A 19,758-nucleotide genomic window follows, 5' to 3' on the forward strand; every position below is an offset into this window, starting at 1 on the left:
GACACCACGAGCCCTCGCTTTACCTCGGGTTTGGGAAGAGCGAGCCGTGTTCTGTCGTGTGCTGTGGTCCTGTCTCGCTGCGGAAACCCGGCACGTCCTCCACACGTTGTAGCCTCAGTCTCCCCACCTAATAAAAGTTTTGCTACTCTTTTTCTGGTTCAGACAGCCCTCGGGGTGTGTGTGTGTGTGTGTGTGTGTGTGTGTGGTGGGGGAACAGCCCTTGGATTCCGGGGGCGTGGCCAAAGGGCGAAGCCTGTGGGCGTCGTCGAGAGGGTGCCTAGCAACGTGTGGGCTAGGGCTGCGAGGTAGCCCACTGAGTCCCGCAGGTCTTCCTGGAAGAGGCCTCATGACAGACTCCAGAGAGGTGCGGGAGAAAGCTAAAGCACAGGCAGAGGGTCGGGAGAGAAGAGACTTATACTGAGTTCACAGGAAAGGTTTTAAGAATGGGAGAGGCAGCTAGTTGTGCAATTCAGGAAAGTGGGACACTTTAGGAAGTGGGACAGACAGGACTTGAGGACTCATGGGACATGTGTGTCTGGGTGGCAGAGAAGGTGGGCTTACGGAGATGGGAAAGCTAGAGCAGAAGTCAAGTGAGGTGCTCAGTTTGACCTGCTGTGCGTGGGCGCACACAGGATACTCTAGCAGCTGCAGGCCCCTGGAGTGGGCAGCTTGGGACAGGGTCTGAGCCGGAGATAGAGCTTCGGGTGTCAGCTGGAGAAGGGTGCTGAAGGGAACCAGGAAGAGAGCAGAAGGCAGTGTGAGCCTGAGAATCTTGACCCCTGACTTTGACCATAGGAGAGAGGCAGGACTGGAAGGGGGTGGGGGTGGAGGGTCAGAACATCCCTAAGGGGAATAAGGCTGGGAGTGCACCAGATGCCGAGTGTGCCTCCTGCCACCCTTCCTCCTCCCTGTAACACACCTGACCAGAGTGTGCAAGTGGAGGGGGTCCTCTCGGAGGCCTGCCGCACCTTGCTGCCCCTTGGTTCTAGGATCCTCCATGGCATGAACAGGCTCCCTCACAGCATGTCCAGAAGTCCCAGGGGACTCCACTCCCACAGGAGGTCCTCCAGCGCATCTTTGGGACCTGCCGGGTGTTCCAGAGCTTTGAGGAGACAAAAACAACGGTCACTGGGATAACAGTGCCCTTAAAAGTCAGGGAGTAGTGAGTGACTACTTCATCCCAGGGTCCCCGGTTTCTGTTCTGCCCAGCCATTGACATGCTGTGCAGCTTTGGGCCAGTTACTCTCCCTCTCTGGGCTTCAGTGAACTCACCCATGTAACAGGGCTCTTCTGCCTCAGTGGATCAAAGGCTGCTGGCCCGGATGAGCTCCAAGAATCTCTGTCTACTCCTGTCTCTCCACCCAACTGTATCCCACCCACTCCCACAGCCCCAGCTGCATGCCCTGGGCTGGTCAAGGCCAGGGTCAGCCCCTCTGCCTGTGCCCCCTGTCCCGACAGCTGCCTCCAAGGCTACCGGTGTCTGGAGCAAGAAGACTGGGAGTTGGCCGTGCTGTTCTTCTCCCGTGCCCTCCACCTGGACTCCCAGCTGGTGAGGGCAGGGTTTGGATGGGCACAGGCAGTCTCTGGCACACGCTTCCTCCCTCACCGTCTGCAGCACCTACCAGGTCCCTCCCTTCGGGGCCACCAAGTCCCTGCTGGTACCTGAATGTGGAGCCTCAGGGCGAACTGTGGGGAGAGGACAGCAGCCTGGGTTTCCTCCCCCTCAGGTAGACTTCTACGCCTTGAGAGCGGAAGCCTACATCCAGCTCTGTGACTTCTCCTCGGCCGCCCAGAACCTGCGAAGGGCCTACTCCTTCCAGCCGGAGAACACCAGCTTCCTGGAGCGCCTCACCTTCGTGCTCTACCTGCAGGTGCCTCGGCACCACCTCACACCCTGGCCCGCGGGCTCTCCCTGCGTCTAGGGGCCTTTCCCTGCTCCTGGGACTAGTGTTGACTGCCTGGGACGTCCTTGTCCCCGTGTCTGTGCGCCCACCTGCTGGCCCTCTCGTGACCTCTCCCACCTCCCTGCAGGCTGACCACCAGGGCTGGGTAAAGATTTGTAACACTGTCCAACAGAACTTCCTGCGGTCTCGACATTGATCTATGATCCACTCGGCACTGTCTGGCCTGGTAGCCATTAGCCACGTGCAGCTGCTGAGCCCTTGAAATGCTAAGTTTTTTTTCATTGTCTGCCATGGTTATGAAATTTACATAGCCACGTGCAGCTGTGCTCTGGGGTTGGACAGTACAGACCCAGAAGCTAGAGACTCTAAGCACTGAAAAGGTAATACTGGCCCCATTTGCAATAAGAAAAAATATTAAACCATAAATACCAAAAGTCCTGCTTTTTTTCCATTTTAACAACTTTGATATCTTTTGTTTTTCATGTCCAGTTATGCAGTTCTTGAAAAGAAACATTTGGGACACCCAAAGCACGTGCTTAATCTGTCTGTTGGGGTCCGGAGTCCAGTACAGGCACTTCCCGTGTGACCTTGGGGAAGTTACTTCGCCTCTCTGAGCCTTAGTTCTCTCACCTAAAAGGGGGATGCTAGTTAGTGCCAGTGAGATAGCGAGTTTAGGTTCTCAACACAGGGCTCGGTGGTCCTGGCTGGAGCCTGTTCCTGTTGGCGCTGCTGCTCCTGTCTGCCTCCCAGACTTTGCTATTTCTCTTTGTTCCTGTGTCTCCGTATTGCTGTCTGTCTCTCTCGCCCAGTGTGTATTTCTCACTGTCTTGTGCCGTCTCTCCCTAGCTCTGTATCTGTCTCCATCTCTGCGTCTCTGACTCTTAAAGTCTCTCCAGCTCTAGCGACCTCTGTCGCTGTCTCTCGTGTCTCTCCCCTTCCACCCCAGTGTGGCCCATGCCCTCTCATGAGTGCTGCTGCGCCCGGGATCGAAGCAGAAGTGACTGCTCCTTGCGTCCCCAGGGCCAGTGCCTGTTTGAGCAAGGTGCCTTTCTGGACGCCCTGCACGTCTTCTCGCAAGCTTCTGAGCTCCAGCCCGAGAAATCCTGCTTCCACTACCGATGGTGAGGCTCCTTGCTGGCCCTGGTTTTCCAGCAGCCCCTCCCTCTAGCACAGACATTTTCAACTGCCAGCGGCATGCTGCAAGAATTTTTAAAATATGCAACACCTGACTGTTTAGTCAGGGGCATTGACGTCTTTTCCCTTAGACTGTCAAGTTAAAAAATGACTACAGCCCTGGCCAATGTGGCTCAGCTGATTGGAATGTTATCCTGTAGACCAAAAGGTTGCGGTTTCAATTCCCCATCAGGGCACATACCTGGGTTGCAGGTTCGGGTCCCTGGTCAGATTGATGTTATTCTCACGTTGATGCTTCTCTCTTCCTCTCTCCCTAGAATCGATAAATATATCCTCAGGTGAGGATTTAAAAAAAAAAAAGGCCAACACAATAGCCACCCGGTATAGATGAATCAAAATTACACCTATTTTTTTTTGTCAGATCAGCACAAAATACATTTTTTGGGCGTGCTGGAGAATTTTAATCGTTAGTTTGTGTGGGCCCCGGAGGACAAAGGTCGGGCGTTGCCGCTTCGGCGGACCAGGTGCCTTCGCTCTCTGCCCTCAGCATGGCCTGTCTCCTGGCCCTCAAACGCCACGACGACTGCCTGTCACTCGTCACCGAGGAGGTGAAGCACGGCACAGCCAATGCTGACATCTACATCCTCCGGGCCAGGCTCTATAACTTCTTCCAGAAGGTACAACAGGGAGGGTGGGGCAGGCGGCGGCCCTTCCCCCGGCCTGGGTGTCCCCCAGCACACCCGAGACCATACGAGGCTGCTAAGCCATCATCCACCTGCCCCGGAGCTGCCTCCCCGCAGTGCGGCGTGGTGGGGGGCACGTCCTCTGTGGGCAGAGGCCCCCACCGGCACTGCCCGCTCAGCCACCCGGTCAGGGAGCTGTTCCATGGTCACTCAGCTCTGGCCCTGTGCCAGGCCTGCACTGGCCCCCGAAACCACGAGGTAAGAGACCTGTGCCACCACCGCCTTCACAGGACTCAGCCCAGGGGAGACGCCCCTGGGCAGACAATTGCATGAAGCGTGATTTCAGGAGAGTGTGAAGCAGCCTCAGAGATCCATTAGATGAGGGGGCCCTCCCTCCCTCCTTCCTTCCTTCCTTCCTTTCCTTATTTGCCTCAGGGAACATGTACTAAGCACCCCCAGCAGGCGCACCCCCTGGACTAGGCATGGGGACAGACAGTACAGGGAACAGCTTAGGGGGGCAAAGGAAGCTTGGGGGTCACAAGGGAGGAGGGGACTTCAGGTACGTGAGGGTATCAGGCAGGGCCCGGTGAACACGGGACAACCCTGCCTTCTTCCTGGGGCCAGCAGGAGCCTCGAAAGGGTGTCCCCAGGGCAGTGGCCTTTAGAAAGGTCCTCTTGGCTGCCAGAGGGAGCAAGTCTGGAGGCCGGGAGCCTGGGAAGGAGGCCGGGTGCCATCCAGCAGGAGGGGAGGGGGCCAGGGGAGGACGGAACCAGAGGTCGACTGGGAAGATGCATCAGGGAAGGAAGGGGATCCAGAATGATGAGCGGTGTTCCGGCCTGGCCTGGTGCTTGGGAGCTGGGGCAGGAAGGGGGTGGGTGGGATCGGGCAGGGGTTCTCCTCAGTCCACCGGGTGGAGCACCCTGGGGGCAGTTGGAATGTGAGCCTACCTATGCCGGGGGCTGGGCTTCTGTGTCCCACAGGGAGTTGGTGGGGAGTGTCCTTCACAGGTAGGAGACTAGTAATTATCGATAATTGCTGTTGACTGCCGGGACTCTAGCCGCTCCCACCACTTCAGCCCTTGCGACGCTTCTTCACTCACGTGTATCTCGCAGGCTCACAATAACCCTTGCAGGAGACACAACCCCTTGTCATCTTTTCACAGATGAGGGTACAGGGCTTGCTCAAGGCCACACAGCCAGTGCTCAGTGGCACTGCCCTTGAACCACGGCCTGCTCCCAAGTCCCGCCCCTAGCCTCTCCCATGTGTCCCCTCTCGACTTCCGGTGTCCCCACTGTTGGCTCTGCCCACCCTTCAACCAGTTACCCTGTAGGAGACGCATGCTCGCTGGAAGTGTTTGTTGACTGACTGCCACAGCCCTGCCCACCCAGCGGAAGGTATTCGCCTGGGGATGTTTTCTGCTCGTGTCCAGGCCTGAATCTGTTCTTAGTCAGAGTTCTCTCGGCCTTAAAGGCCGAGGCAGTGGGGGAGGGGGAGGCAGGAAGGATGTGACAGTCACCGTCAGGACGCCACCCCTCCCCGACCCTGAGCGAGCCTCTCCGAAATCGTCCCAGGAGGCAGTGTCCCAAATCCCCTTCCTCAGTAGGGACCACCAAGGCTGGCCTGGCGCCCCAGAAGGGGCCAGCGGGCGTTGGGCCTAGGTTGGGATTTTCCCACAGGGTTCCCTGTGTGCGTCCAGAGTCAGAAAAGGCGGAAGGACAGCAAAGCAGGGCCACCAGGGACTGGTGGCTGGGTGCCGGGCCGCCTGGAGAAAGGCCCCTGTCTGCCCGGAGCTCTGCCTCCCCCTGCTGGACAGGTAGGGCTCAGCTTGGCGCTGCTGACATCACTCCCCGCCCCTGCAGCCCAACCTCTGCTATCAAGACCTGCACAGCGCTTTGCAACTGGATCCCAAGCACCCAGGGGCCATGGCGCTGCTCAAGGTGATGGTGGACCAGGCCAAGAAGTCACACCAAGACGCCAGGACCCTAGCCGTGCAGGGCAAGCTGCAGCAGGCACTGCAGTGCATCAACTGTGCCATTGAGAACAACCCCCTGGACCCCAGCCTCTTCCTCTTCAGGTGCTGGCGGGGGAGGTGCCGGCCTTCGGCCCAGCTGAGCACTCTCAGGGAGCTCTCGGGATCCATGTGGGCCTCAGTTTCCCCCTGTAATCCCTCCCAATCTTTCCCTAATCCCCACTGGGGTCAAGGCATCACAGCAGGAGGCTGCAGGAGCAGCCTCAGGTAACAAGGAATCCTGGACCCTCGGGCCTGCTGCACCCAGCATGGTGCACAAGGCTCAGGTGTGACTCTGGCCCCGACAAGGACTCACCACCTGACTCAGGGCCCTTTAACTCCCTGGAGCCTGGGTTTTCCCGTCCGTGCCGTGGGGTGAAACACCTGTGCTGTGTACGGAAAGGCCTTAGTGTGAAGGCTGGCCTGCACCTGGCTCCCCGAAAGAAAGAGGGAAGCTAATTTTGAGAAAAATAAAATTTCTGGTGACTAGCAGGTTATCTGAGTAGCACTTACAGGCCCCACAGGCCAAACCCAGTGAGGGTCCAGGGTCACCCCCACCCCCCAACCGACCACCACCTCCGCAGGTCAGAGGCCCAGGGCAGGCAGTGGCTTGCCCAGCCACCCCAGTCAGTGGCGGTGCTTTGGCCTTCATGTCCCTTCCCCATAGGGGCACCATGTACCGGCGGCTCCAGGACTTTGACGCCGCCGTGGAGGACCTCCTGAAAGCCCTGGACATGATGAGGCGGCACCAGGAGGGCATGGTGCAGCAGGCGCAGCGCCAGCTGCTGCTGGCCTACAACGACTTCGCGGTGCACTGCTACATGCAGGGCGCCTACCAGGAGAGCGTGCTGCTGCTCAACAAGGCCCTCAGGGGCGAGCAGCAGGAGAAAGGCCTCTACGTCAACCGCGGCGGTGAGCGGGGCCTGGCCGGCCCAGAGCCCCTACCCCCGCCCCCGGCCCCTGCACCTCTCCAAGGCCTGGGTGGGGCACTTGAGGCCCCCAAGGGAGGAGGGCAGGGAGGAGGGGAAAAGGAAACATTTAAGAGTCTCAGTGACCCACGGACACACTTGGGGAAGCTTTGCCTTCAACAAACTGGCTACAGTCTGTCTAAGGACTGCTCAGAAATCAGGCACAGAAAGCCCTCCGCAACAGCCCACTGGGATCCCCAGCCGCCAGTTTCAGGCCCCGCCCTCTGGGAGGGTGGAGCAGGCTGAGCCGGGCTCCGGGACACTGGGTCCACTCAGCCGCTGCCGCCTGGTCCGGGCCCCAGACTGCTTCTTCCAGCTGGGCAACCTGACCTTTGCTGAGGCGGACTACCGGCAGGCGCTAGAGCTGAGCCCGCATGACGAGGACATCAACCTGCGCATGGCCCTGCTGCAGGAGAAGATGGGTTTCTTCGAGCAGAAGAGGAGGTGTGTCCGGGTGAGGGCGGGGCCGGGCTTGGGGGCGGGGCCGGGGCCTGGGACCAGCTGGGCCTGGCCAGAAGCTGCCTGTTGGGATCCTTGGGTCGAAATGCTTCTTCTCTCCCAGTTATGTCTCCTACATATAGATTTTATTTTCCAAGTTTCCGCTAAAAATCATTTGCTTTTCCATGAATATTATGGTAATTGTACTCTTTATAAAAAACTTAGTAACTTATAATTCAGAACATGAGAGTTTCTTCTAGTATCTACCTCAGATGCCTCCCCGGCCCCCATAACTTTGGGAAAGATTCCTTTAGATTGTTTCCAATGCGTGTACTAACAGTTGTCACTTACAAAAGGGGGGTCATGCTAAATTGCGTTTTGCTCGCTTTTTTACTGCCCACAGCATCCACATGGGACTCCCTCATTCTCTCTTTTCTGCCTGCATAGTATTCCACTCTATGGAGGAACCATGGAGGATTGTCCTTTATGTATTTATCCACTCTACTGCTGCTGAGTGGTCGGGTGCTTTCGGTTTTTTACCATAAATAATGCAGTAATGAGCACTCAGGACATGAGCTTTCATGCACTCATACTAGTAACACTCTAGTTAGATTGTCGAAGGTTAAATCGTTGGGTTAAAGAGTGTGGAAATTTGAACTTCCGGCCAAGATAGAGGTGTAGGTAGACACACCATGCCTTCTCACACAACCAAAAGGACAACAACAATTTAGAAACAAAAAACAACCAGTACCAACAAAAATTTGAACTGTATGGAAGTCCAACAAATAAGGAGTTAAAGAAGAAACATTCATCCAGACCAGTAGGAGGGGCGGATTCGGGCAACCGGGCGGAGAGGGGTCGCAGCAAAGCGGTGACTGGTGGGCCCCCGGCAGGCAAGGCAGCAGCTGGCGGATCCAGCAATGTGGCGGATTGTGGAGGGACGCAGCACGCCAGGAGGCTGGTGGACCAGGTGGTCCCACATTTGTGCGCAGATAAACCAGGCAAAACTGGGGAGCGAGACAGATCACACAACCCAGGGCTCCAGCGCAGGGAAATAAAGTCTCAAAACACTGATTGAAAACACCTGTGGGGGTTGAGGTGCCTGGAGAGACTCCCAGCCTCACAGGAGAGTTCACTGGAGAGACCCACAGGGTCCTAGAACGTGTACAAGCCCACCCACATGGGAATCAGCACCAGAAGGACCCAGTTTGCTTGCGGGGAGCGGTGGAAGGAAATGAAATCCAACAGAGAGCGGAGCAAGCGCCATTGCTCTCTCTCTTGGACCCCACCCCCACATACAACGTCACAATCCAGGGACTGGGTTGCTCCGCCCTGGTGAACACCTAAGGCTCCGCCCCCTCATACGTAACAGGCGTGACAAGACAAAAAAAATGGTCCAAATGGAAGAACAGATGAAAGGTCCAGAAAAAATACAACTAAGCAACCAAGAGCTAGCCAACCTATCAGATGCACAGTTCAAAATACTGGTAATCAGGATGCTCACAGAATTAGTTGAATTTGGTCACAAATTAGATGAAAAAATGAAGGCTACCCTAAGTGAAATAAAGGAAAATGCACAGGGAACCAATAGTAATGGGAAGGAAACTGGAACTCAAATCAATGGAGTGGACCAGAAGGAAGAAAGAAACAAAGAAAACAATGAAGAAACAAGAAATCAAAAAAATGAGGAGAGGCTTAGGGACCTCCAGGACATCTTTGAACGTTCCAACATCCGAATTATAGGGGTACCAGAAGGAGAAGAGGAAGAGCAACAAGTGGAAAAGTTATTTGAAATAATAAAGGAGGACTTCCCCAATCTGGCAAAGGAAATAGACTTCCAGGAAGTCCAGGAAGTTCAGAGAGCCCCAAAGAAGTAGGACCCAAGTAGGAACACACCAAGGCACATCATAATTACATTAGCCAAGATGAAAGATAAGGAGAGAATCTTAAAAGCAGCAAGAGAAAAGGAGACAGTTACCTGCAAAGGAGTTCCCATCAGACTGTCAGCTGATTTCTCAAAAGAGACCTTGTAGGCAAGAAGGGACTGGAAAGAAGTATTTACAGTCATGAAAGGCAAGGACCTACATCCCAGATTGCTCTATCCAGCAAAGCTTTCATTTAGAATGGAAGGGCAGATAAAGAGCTTCTCAGATAAGATCAAGTTAAAGGAGTTCATTATCACCAAGCCCTTATTATATGAAATGTTAAAGGGACTTATCTAAGAAAAGGAAGATAAAAAACATGTACAGTAAAATGAAAGCAAACTCATAATTATTAACAACCACACCTAAAACAAAAACAAAAACAAACTAAACAAACAACTAGAACAGGAACAGAGCCACAGAAATGGAGATCCCATGGAGGGTTATGAACAGGGGAGTGGGAGGGGGAGAGAGGGGGAAAAGGTATGGAGAATAAGTAGCATAGATGGTAGGGAGAAAATAGACGGGGGAGGGTAAGAATAGTATGGGAGATGTAGAGGCTAAAGAACTTATAAGTACGACACATGGACATGAACTAAAGGGGGGAATGTGGGTGGGAGAGGGTGTGCAGGGTGGAGGGGAGTGAAGGGGGGGAATAGGACAACTGTAATAACATAATCAATAAAATATATTAACAAATAAATAAAAACATTTTTAAAAGAGTGTTGAAATTTGCCCTGGCTGGCGTAGCTCAGTGGATTGAGCGCGGGCTGGGAACCAAAGTGTCCCAGGTTCGATTCCCAGCCAGGGTACATTCCTGGGTTGCAGGCCATAACCCCCAGCAACCACACATTGATGTCTCTCTCTCTCTCTCTCTCCTTCCCTTCCCTCTCTAAAAATAAATTAAAAAAAAAAAGTGTTGAAATTTAACACTGTATATAATATTCAAATGTTCTCCAAAAACAGTGAACCAGTATAAATTTCTCCCAGGAAAAAAGAGTCTTGGTTTCCCCAAATCTCAACAGTGGGGGCTATTAAGGCTATTTATTTTTATTTTCATTTTTTAAATTGATTTTTACAGAGCGAGAGGAAAGGAGGGAGAGAGAGAAAGAAACACTAACTCGTTGTTCCACTCACTTGTGCGTTCATTGGTTGATTCTCGTACGTGCCCTCACTGGGAAATGGACCCACGACCTTCGTGTGTTGGGATGACGCTCTGACCAACTGAGCTCCCAGGCCAGGGCCAAGACTATTGTTCTTTTATTTATTTATTTATTTAAGAGTTTATGTATTTAGTTTTAGAAAGAGGGATGGGAAGGGAGAAAGAAAGAGAGGGAGAGAAATATCAATATGTGGTTGCCTCTTACGTACCCCCTACTGAGGACCTGGCCCACAGCCCAGACCTGTGTCCTGACTGGGAATTGAACTGGTGACCCTTTGGTTCACAGGCTGGCACTCAATCCACTGAGCCACACTAGGGAGGGCTCCAATTAATTTTTTAATTTTTAGCTGCTGCGTGTATGACCTCAGAAAGGCATTCCCTAACCCAAGATCATAAAAACGTGCACTTACATTGGGGTTTTGTATTAGCATTCGAGTGCCACATCCATCAAAAGCGTAGCTGGAAGAAACAGAGCATAGCAGCATGGTGGCAGGGAGCGGAGACCAGCCCGGTTTTCCCCAGACTCCCCAGTGGAGCCCAAAAGCTGTGATCCCCGCCCCCCAAGCCCCGCCAGGTGGCCTAGCTCACTGCAGCCTGCGGCCCGCTCTCTCGCAGGCAGTTCCAGAAGGCAGAGAACCGCTTCTCCATGGCCATCCAGCACAGCCCCCAGAGGGCTCCGTACTACCTGCACCGAGCCAGGATCCGGCTGCTCACGCACAATGTTTCTGGGGCCCGCCAGGACGTTGTCACTGCCCTGATCCTTGACCCTAAGCAGCCGAAGGTGGGTTCCTGCTGGGGGCCGGGAGGGCGGACTCCGGAGTCAATACCCCTGGCCTCCTCAAGATACTCCCTGTCCCTAAAAGAAATTTGGTTCCCTAGCAACTAATAAGAGCTGCTAACGCCAGAGCACTTACGGCGTGCCAGGCACTGTCCTGATCCCTTCAGCTTGGGTCGCTCTGTCTGGCTCACTCCAGCGCCCCATGAGGCAGGTAACGCTATCACTTCCCAATTTACCGGCGAAGAAGGCAGGGCTCAGAGAAGCCAGTTCCCTTGGCCCAGGGCACACAGCTTAAAGGTTAGCCTCTGACCTGCCTGGCTTCCGAGCCCATGGCTAAAGTCACGCCCACCAGTGTCCCCTCTCTGAATAGCTCCTTTCTCATGGTCTCCTCATAGTTCAGGGGCAAAAAGGTCCAGCCCTTTAGAAACAACAATTTGCTCTCACCGGTGTGGCTCAGTGGATTGAGTGCCAGCCTGGGAACTGAAAGGTTGCCGGTTTGATTCCCAGTCAGGGCACAGGCCTGGGCTCTGGGCCGGGTCCCCAGCTGGGGGCGTTGAGAGGCAACCGAGCGATGTCTCTCTCGCACGCGGATGTTTCTCTCCTCCTTTCCCCCTCCCTTCCCCTCGCTCTATAAGTAAATAATAAAAAAAATAAAAACAACAATTTATAAACTCTGCCTTCTTCAGCCCTGTAGAGGGGCTCTGCAAGGGCCAGGAAGCCCCCTTCCCTGGCGGCCCCTGCCCCGGCCCACACCTCACTCTGGTCACCCCTTTCCTGGCAGCTGCTCCCGCTGCTCACTGACCTCTTCTCGGGCATGTCCACGGAGGAGGTGCTCCGCACCCAGGTGGCCCAGCTGGCTAGGCTGCAGCTGAGCCGGGCGGTGGAAAGCAGGATGCAGGACAGCGTCTGTGACAGCATCCTGGGGTGAGTTCCCTGAGCAGGAGTGGGGGTGACTGGGACTCGGGGCTCCTCTGGCCCCAGCTGCCCCCTCGGGCCACTGTCCAGTCCTGGGGGTGGTGGGGCGGATCGGGGAGACTCACCCTGTGCTCTGGGGCCTCGGCCCGGCAGGCAGCTCAGGAGGCGGGAACTGGAGCGTGAGAAGGCCCGGGCCCTGCAGCGGTCATGGAAGCAGGAGCGGCTTTTGCAGCAGCAGCCTCCGCAGGAGCCCTCCGAGGAGCCAGGCCCCACCGGCCCCACCCTGAAGGCCAAGCCTGGAGGCCCGAAGGAGGAGGAGGAGGCCGAGGGCCCCAAGGAGGAGGTGAGTGGGCCATATGCCAGAGCCCTTGAGGTCCACCTGGTTGGGGGCGCACCCCGAGCCAGGGCTGGGGGATGCAGGCTGGCTGGGGGCTGGCTGGAGGCTGGCTTCCGGGCCTGGCTCTGCCACCGCTCAGCTGGGTGGCGTGGGCTGGGGACCCCGTGCTGTGAGGTCGGATGGAACCAGTAAGGGGTCCCCCTGAGGGAGTGCCCCTGGGACGAAGCCTCTCCCAGCGAGGCCTTCTCACACCTCGCCCACGCGCACCCTCACAAATGCTGCTGTGTGTACTGGCCGCTCGTGCCCGAGTTTTCTTCATTATGAATCCATGTCTGAAAACTTTGTATTGAGTGTACCATAGAAAAGTCCGGAAATCATAAATGAAGTGTCAGATGAATTTTCACAAACTGAATACACCCATGGCACCATTACCCACATCCAGGAGGAACGCTCCCCAGAAGCCCCACCCCCACCCCCTTCGAGGCCCCTCCCTCAGCCCGCCCCATGCCACCTGACACCAAAGGCCAGAGTGTCCTTCAGGGGACAGTCCCAGTGCCCCCCCGTGGCCACCCCGCTCCCTGCATTAGACAGCGTCTGTGACACGCTCTTCTCTCTGCCGTGGAGAATTCTCTCCTGCGACTACCCCGCAGTTCACTCCCCACGCCGCGGCTGGGGCACAGCGTGCAAACCAGCGTGCCGAGGACACTTTACACGATCAAAGGGAACGGGCTCCCAGAACCCCTTGCCACAAATGGAAAAGGCTAATTTGACGTTTTTCTAGCTCACAGAAGAACACAAAACACACACAGAACTTCGGTCTGTGTGCCCCCTGAAGTCATCGTGAGCCCCTCCCTCCGGGAGGTGCTGGGCTGGCGCCTGCGCATTAGCGCTGCCAGCGCTCCGCACCTCTGCCCGCCCCCCCTGGGGCCGCGGGTGTGGACGGGCCAGAGGAGACCAGCGGCCGAGAGCCTGGCTGTGGAGTCCCGCAGACCCGGATTCAAGCCCAGCTTCTCCTTAGCTGAGTGCCCTGGGCAGGCTGCTTAGGCGCTCACAGCCTTGGCTCTGTGGTCCGTGAAACGGTAGTAGCGGGAGTTTCCTCCCGGACGTGTGGGGAGGATGAGCCGGGCCGAGACATGTGAAGCATGGAGAAGCCCCTCAGCGCCCCACCGGCTGGTCCCCGGGGAACCGCACTTCCCGGTTTACAGAAGCCGGTTCCAGACTTGAACAAAGTTGCATCTTGCAGATGGGGACACTGAGGCCTATGCAGCCTCTCAGACTGCCTTGCTCACAGCCGCGTGCCTGTCTGGGCTGGCAACTCCCCTTCCTGTCCAGTCCCAGCCTCTCCCTGCCCCCTGCCCCCTGCCCCCCACCACGGCCCCACTCGAGGAGCCCTGAGAAGCTCTAAGCTCAAGGGGACCAGTCTCGGAAGGTCCCAACGCCTGCTGGCCTTCCAGAGCTACGGCCACTGGCCCCGGGCCCCCTGCAGCCTCACTGCCCAGCCCATCTCTCGCCCTAGGAGAAGCCAGAGCCGGCTCCTAGCAAGGCGAGGTCCCTGTCCGACAGCTACCCTGACCAGACCTCTTCGGACTCCACCTTGGGCTGTAAGTCCCCCATGCTCCTGCCAGGCCCGTGAGCCAGAGCAGCAGAGTGGGCAAAGGTCCGGGGTCAGAGACTCCCTGGCCTGGGTGTGAGTGTGGGCTCCGTGTGACTCTAAAGCAGGAGTATAATCCCACGTCCACAGGGGGCGTGCTGAGCCTGCAGGGTGGTGATGCCCAGCCGAAGCCTGGACCGGCTCTCCTGACAGCCCCTCACTGCCCCCGCAGGCCCGTCTGCCCTCTGCCCCCTTGCCCTTCCCTGAAATAAGCCCACAAACCCGGTGCATATCCAAGGGGCTTTTACCCCCGATTCTTCCAGGCACGAGCGTAGACGCACGCTGGACGGCTGCGGGGGTGTGCAGCCCCCCGCCAGGGTCGTAGAGGGCTTTGGGGCCTGAGGGAAGAGCAGGGTTAGCCGAGTGTGGGAAGGGCAGAGCCAGGGCAGAGCCGGGCAGAGTGCAGGCTGTTGGCTGTGGCTGCGTTCAGAGGGCAGGGGGCGGCCAGCGCAGGGGAGGCCAGGAGGACAGGGCTCACGTGGCTCAGGACGGGTGGGCTGCCAGGCTCTAGCAGGCCTCCCCCTTGGCCGTTCAAGGCCTCTGGGGTGCGGGCTTCCTGGAGCCGCCCGGGGGAGGGGCCTGATGGGTGCGCGGGGCACACCCTTCACAGTCAGGACCCTGCCGACCTCAGAGATAGAGACGTCCACCACCTGTCTGGAGTACCGCAGTACGACCTCTACTGCGACACTCTCGGATTCCTCCGCGCTGAAGGCTCAGTCCTCAGACGTGGGTACCGGCAGGGAGGCCCTAGGCCTGAGCCGCCGCCCCAGGAAAGCTAAGGCCGCCCAGGGCCCGAGCCAGAGATCCAGCAAGAGAGGGGCCACGGAGGGCCAGAGTCACAGGCCCAGCAAGACCGAGGCTGCCCAGGGCCCGGGGCAGAGGCCCAGAAAGACCAAGGCCGCCAGAGGCCCAAGGCAGAGGCTCAGAAAGACCAAGGTTGCTCACGGCCAGAGCTCGGGACCCGGCAAGGCGGAGGCCGCCCGGGGCCGGAGCCGGGGACTGATCCGAAGTTCCAGCAAGACCAAGACTTTCTATGACCCAAGTAGTAGCCCCGGCAACGCTGAGGCCACCCAAGGACCTGAGCCAGAACCCCAGCAAGACCAAGGCTCCCCAGAGCTGGAACCAGGGCTCCAGCCTAGGTTCCAGCAAGTCCGAAGTCACTCAGGACCCGAGCCAGAGCCCCAGCAAAACCCAGCACAGCCCCGGCCCTGACAGTCCCACTGTTCTCTGAAGGGGCCACCGAGCCCCCCACTGCTTGCTGGAGACGGAGAATATTCTACCGCATCTGCACTCAGCAGTGAGAAACCTCAACTGACATCACTCTGGTCCCACGGCTGTTTATTTGTTCTCTTCTGTTACAAAATTAAAAACGTTAAAAACTAGGCTCAAGTGGCAGCCTGAGCCCCTCCGTTCTCGGAGACTGAGAAGTCTCAGCCTGGCTTTACCATTCCGGGACGTGGGGGGTGGGGTGCGGTGGCGGGCATGGTCTGGTCCAAGGTAAAGGCTGAGGAGGGAGGGAGCCGCCAGGAGCTACAGTCCCTGAGTTACAATTCACATTTTAAGGAGGCTCAGACTGGAGGTCAAGGTCAAGGCTCGTGGAGGTGCTGGGGTGACGGCACTTCTCCCCTGGGGAAGGAGGCGAAGGCCAAGATGTCCTCAGACCAGTTAAGAGGCCAGGGCCCACCCTGGGCCTCCGTCTCGGCCTGGCTGACCCTTCTCATCTTTCCTTTGTGCTCTGGGCCCCACTCTCTGGGAGGCCCAGGACCAGGGTCCCTCTGGCGGAGGCGCCCGGGCGTCCCTGCGTGGCCCGGCCAGGTGGAGAAGGGCAAGGACGCCCCCTGCAGAGTCAGAGGAAGAAGGCGATCCGGGAAGCCACAGTCTTGCAGCCGGTGGAGGAGAAGAGCTGCTCGTCCTCGGGAAAGAAGGTGGTGCTGTCCAGCACAGCCTGGACCGCCTCCTCCCTGGGCTCCAGGCCCAGCTGCTCCAGCTCGTTGAGCACGCAGTGCCGCACGTGGTGCCTCTGGAGCGGCAGGAAGGGCACCAGGGCGTCCAGGAGATGCTCCTCCATGATGCCCGAGCGCCAGAAGCCGTCTGCAGGAAGGGACGGCGGGGAAAGGAGCTGTGCTTCCCAGAAGCGGGGCTGCTGTCCCCGGGAGGCCAGTGTAGGCTCGCGACTCTCAGCCCCCTTCTGGGCTCAGGGCTCAGGGCTCAGGCAGGCCGTGTGACAGCCAGGAGCCCCAGAGCCCAGCCTGGGAAGTTGTGGGTCAACAGGCAGAGTGTCAGACTCCGGCCCCACGGGTCCGGGTGTGAGGCCCAGCCTGCTGAGGCCACCTGGGGGGTAAGGAGGGCTGACCCGAACTCACGGTGCGGGTTGTCCAGCACAGCCTGGGAGACGGCCGGCTCCAGCTCCTGCAGGCGAATGTCCTCCCGCTCCCGGCGGCTACGCCATGCCTCTAGTACCACCTGGTTGATCTGCTCGCCTCCGGTGTTGCTAAAACCATGGGGAGGGACCCGGGCCAACACTCAGGCAGTGAGGGGCAGGAGTTGGCCCTGCTTCCCACGTGCCACCTAACACAGCCCGAGCCTGAGGGTCCAGCTCAGTGCCAGCAGGAGCCAACCCGCCGAAAACACGCCAGGGGAAGCACTTCCCCTCTCCAGAGCCTGTGTCCACACCTGTGACCCGTGGAGGTTCACCTACAGGTGCCGTGCACTTTATAGAATACGTCCGTGTCCCTCCACTGACTTCCCCTCGCCCAGCCTCCAGGAGGACGGGGGTTTCGTTCAGCCCTGCTGCTCAGAGAGCAGATGGGGGCTCAGAGAGGTGAAGTCATTGGCCGGAGGAAGCACAGCGAGGACCCTTAGCGGTGGCACTAGAGCCCTAGTTCTGTTTCTCCCAGGCCTGTGTCCTCCTGGACACAACAGAGGGAAAACTCCTGCCCCAGCAGGGCATCCACAAAGACATGGTGAGGACCAAAAAGACTGAGCCCAGAATAGGCTTTGAGATTATCGAAGGGGAAGTCAACCACCTTGAAGGGCAGAGTCACTGTCGAGAGGGTGAAGGGCTTTGGGAAAGCCTGACTGGGCCCCGGGGGGCGGGACGCGGCTGTGGGGCGCCAGGCCAAGACTGGACAGCGGAGACCTCTAAGTGCCCCCGTCACTGTGCCCGCTGCCCGGCGGCACCCCACCTGATGAAGATGAAGATGGCTTTCCGATAGTTGGTCCCGTACACAACCCAGGAGGAGCCCAGGAAAGGTCGCAGGACCTCCATCAGGCCCGGGGACAGCTTGTCCATCTCATCGAAGAGGAAGAGGGAGCGGCCACACACGGTGAGGTTCCCCTGCACCCAGCTCTTCAGGTCCTTCTGCGGGAGAGAGGCGGGCGTCTGCGGGGGCTGCAGCTTCTCTCCCGGCCCGACTGCTTCCCAAGGCGAGGACTACCCCCTCCCAGGAAGACGGGGTCTCACAGAGAGCACCGGCCCCTTCATGGGACTGGTGGCAAAACCGTGGTGCTGGGAGGGACAGAGACAAGTCCTCACTCAAACAGCAAGTCAGCAGGACACACCTGCCTGCAGGACTCCTTCCTGACACCTGCTGCTTCCCACAAAAGGGGGAGGCTCCTTCCTGCCCTCCTGAACCTCCTCAGCCCCCGTTTTCACAGGTGAAACAGATCAGCCTGGGACGTACCTTGTAATCAATAACTACGATTGATAACTAGATAAAAGCTAGTATTTACTAAGTACTTACTGAGCCTCAAGTTGGGGCTAACAGAGAGAAGACAGGGCAGACCGTCTGGCAAAGGTTAAGCGCTCAATAATTAGGGCCTGTAATTACACAATCCCTCATCTTTCACAACAAACCTGGTGGCAGGCACCATCTCGCTCCCCCCCACCCAGGAGTGAAAGTGAGAACTAACTCCCCGCCAGGCAGAATGGTGCCACATCCCAAGCTCTGCTCCAGATGCGTCCTGAAGGCTAGCTCCAACTGGCTGTGTGGCCTGGAGCAAGTGAATCCCCCTCTCTGGGCTTAGGACTCACACTCCCTAGGGCACGGCACCCCGTGATGCAGAATGATCCCAGATGCAACCAGCCTACCTTGTAGCGCTCCAAGTGGCTGGGGTGGGGGAAGTGGAGGACAGGGGAGAAGTGGTGCACATAGGGGCTGCGGAGGCCGCCCCGGAAGAGGTAGTGTGCCAGCAGGGAGCTGACATAGGACTTGCCAGTGCCCGTCCAGCCGTGCAGGGAGAGGACCAGCGGCTTAGTGGGGGCCGGGTCCCGCACGAAGGCCTTCAGTGCCTTCACCACCAGCGCCTTGGCCAAGTGCTGGCCTGCCAGGTGCTGGGCCAGGTCACACTCCAGACCTAGGGCCGCAAGAAGGACAGTGTCAGCGCTGAGGACACGCCTCCGCCGCGGAAGAGGTTCATGGGGGAAGTAATATCTGGAATCTGGTCTAGGGATCCCTGTGGTCTGGGAGGTTTTCACAAGATGTCTGCGGGAAGCAGGGGGGGCCTTGGGGTCTCCGGCAGCAGAAGCCACTCTCAGGCCTGATTCGGCTCGGCAGCGCCCCCACCAGGCCTCCCCCTGAATTGCGCTCAGCCCTAAGTGGGTGCGAAATGTCAACAGGGTCTGCCCCAGAACCCTCTGTCCATCCCCAAAGCAGGCTTCTCTCCTGACGGCTCTTCCACTGCGGAGACCTAAACCTCCCCAAAGGCCCCGCTGTCAAAGGCCTGTCTCCCAAACCGGCATCCCCAAACCCTCGCCCCAAGTCCCGCGTCCCCGCCTGTCAAATGTCCCCCGGTGCAAGGCCCACTTCCGGCCCTGGCCGTCCGGAAGCCTGCGGGTTCCGCCCTTCGGTTCTACCCTCCGGGTCCGGTCCCGGCGCAACGCCGGAGTCCGTGGGCTCTCGGGTCTCCCCTCCCCTTCGTTCCTCACCCTGGAAGTCGGGCTGGAAGTCACATTCGCAGAAGGTGCCGAAGTTGCAGCGCAGCGAAGTCAGGTCCCAGGCGGCGGCCGCGGCCGAGACCAGCCCGAGCAGCCCGAGGAGGAGCGAGCCCCAGGGCCGGCAGCCACGCGTCTCAGCCGCCATCCAGGAGACGGACGAACTGGGTCTGGGGCGGCCCACCGCCCCCTGAGAACTACAGCTCCCGGCGTGCATCGCTCCGCGGCAGCCACCTCCCTTGGCCTACAGCTCCCGGCTCCCCCCTCGCCCCTCCCGAAGGCCCGCCCTGTCGTCCCACTGCAGGTCCGGACGGTAGCCTCCAGGGGGAGCCCGCGACCTGTCCAACCCGGGATGGCGGGCCGCGTTTCCATGGCCACAGTAACTAGGGTACCATCATAGTAGCTCAAAAAAAAAAAATTATTACCACAATTGTAGTGAAAACTTGTGCGGCACCTTCACACCTTGCAAAGCTCCTTTTTCTTTTTTTTTTCTTTAAGAACTCTCACTAATAGCTTTCCAGCACCTACTGTGCGCCATTAGTGTGAGGTGCCTTACAAATCTTATAAAACGTTAACAGCACCTGTCATAAAGAGAAATGGTGGCATTCCAATGAAATGCAAGCACATAAAAATGTTTTGGCTCAAAATAATCAATAAATGATCGTTGACAACCCATTATGTATGAGACAGATATACATACACATGTTTGAAACTGGTTCCTTTTGCACTACTATGTGCTAAATGCTGTGACGCAACCCTAAGACTGATTCTGTTAATGTCCCATTTTGCTGAGGTGGAAATTGGAACCCCAGGGGTTAAGCCTCACCCATATCCAAGGTCGCTCAGCTAGTAAACAATAGAACTGAATGCAAGTCTGGCTGCCACCAAAGATCTACTGCACTACGTTACCCAGCGTCTCACAGA

At 57.8% G+C, this 19,758-nt stretch overlaps 2 protein-coding genes across 4 annotated transcripts; one reads left to right on the plus strand and one right to left on the minus strand.

Annotated features, from left to right (window-relative positions):
- Nucleotides 1–197: 197 nt before the first annotated feature.
- TTC16 (tetratricopeptide repeat domain 16) lies at nt 198–15,284 on the plus strand. The gene is made up of 14 exons (XM_028523774.2): nt 198–364; nt 990–1,162; nt 1,459–1,549; nt 1,728–1,871; nt 2,925–3,025; nt 3,586–3,715; nt 5,582–5,796; nt 6,398–6,642; nt 7,001–7,142; nt 10,836–11,001; nt 11,780–11,922; nt 12,067–12,256; nt 13,767–13,851; nt 14,512–15,284. Exons 1-14 carry the CDS (start codon nt 347–349, stop codon nt 15,111–15,113), a joined length of 2,445 nt encoding a protein of 814 aa, XP_028379575.1. The 5' UTR covers nt 198–346; the 3' UTR covers nt 15,114–15,284.
- Nucleotides 15,223–19,069, minus strand: TOR2A (torsin family 2 member A). Of its 3 annotated transcripts, XM_028523807.2 has the most exons (5): nt 18,829–19,052; nt 17,992–18,257; nt 17,087–17,262; nt 16,265–16,392; nt 15,223–15,992 (listed from the first exon to the last, which is right to left on the minus strand). In XM_028523807.2, the coding sequence occupies exons 1-5, from the start codon at nt 19,049–19,051 to the stop codon at nt 15,748–15,750; spliced, it is 1,038 nt and encodes a 345-aa protein (XP_028379608.2). In that variant the 5' UTR covers nt 19,052; the 3' UTR covers nt 15,223–15,747. The 3 variants fall into 3 exon arrangements, 2 of the variants coding, with proteins under 2 accessions (XP_028379608.2, XP_035878150.1); XR_004902359.1 differs by lacking the exon at nt 17,992–18,257 and having other exon boundaries at nt 18,829–19,069; XM_036022257.1 differs by lacking the exon at nt 17,992–18,257 and having other exon boundaries at nt 18,829–18,967.
- Between the last annotated feature and the right edge of the window lie 689 nt (nt 19,070–19,758).

Source organism: Phyllostomus discolor, chromosome 3 (genome assembly GCF_004126475.2).
Source record: "Phyllostomus discolor isolate MPI-MPIP mPhyDis1 chromosome 3, mPhyDis1.pri.v3, whole genome shotgun sequence".
Classification (NCBI taxonomy): Eukaryota; Metazoa; Chordata; class Mammalia; order Chiroptera; family Phyllostomidae; genus Phyllostomus; species Phyllostomus discolor.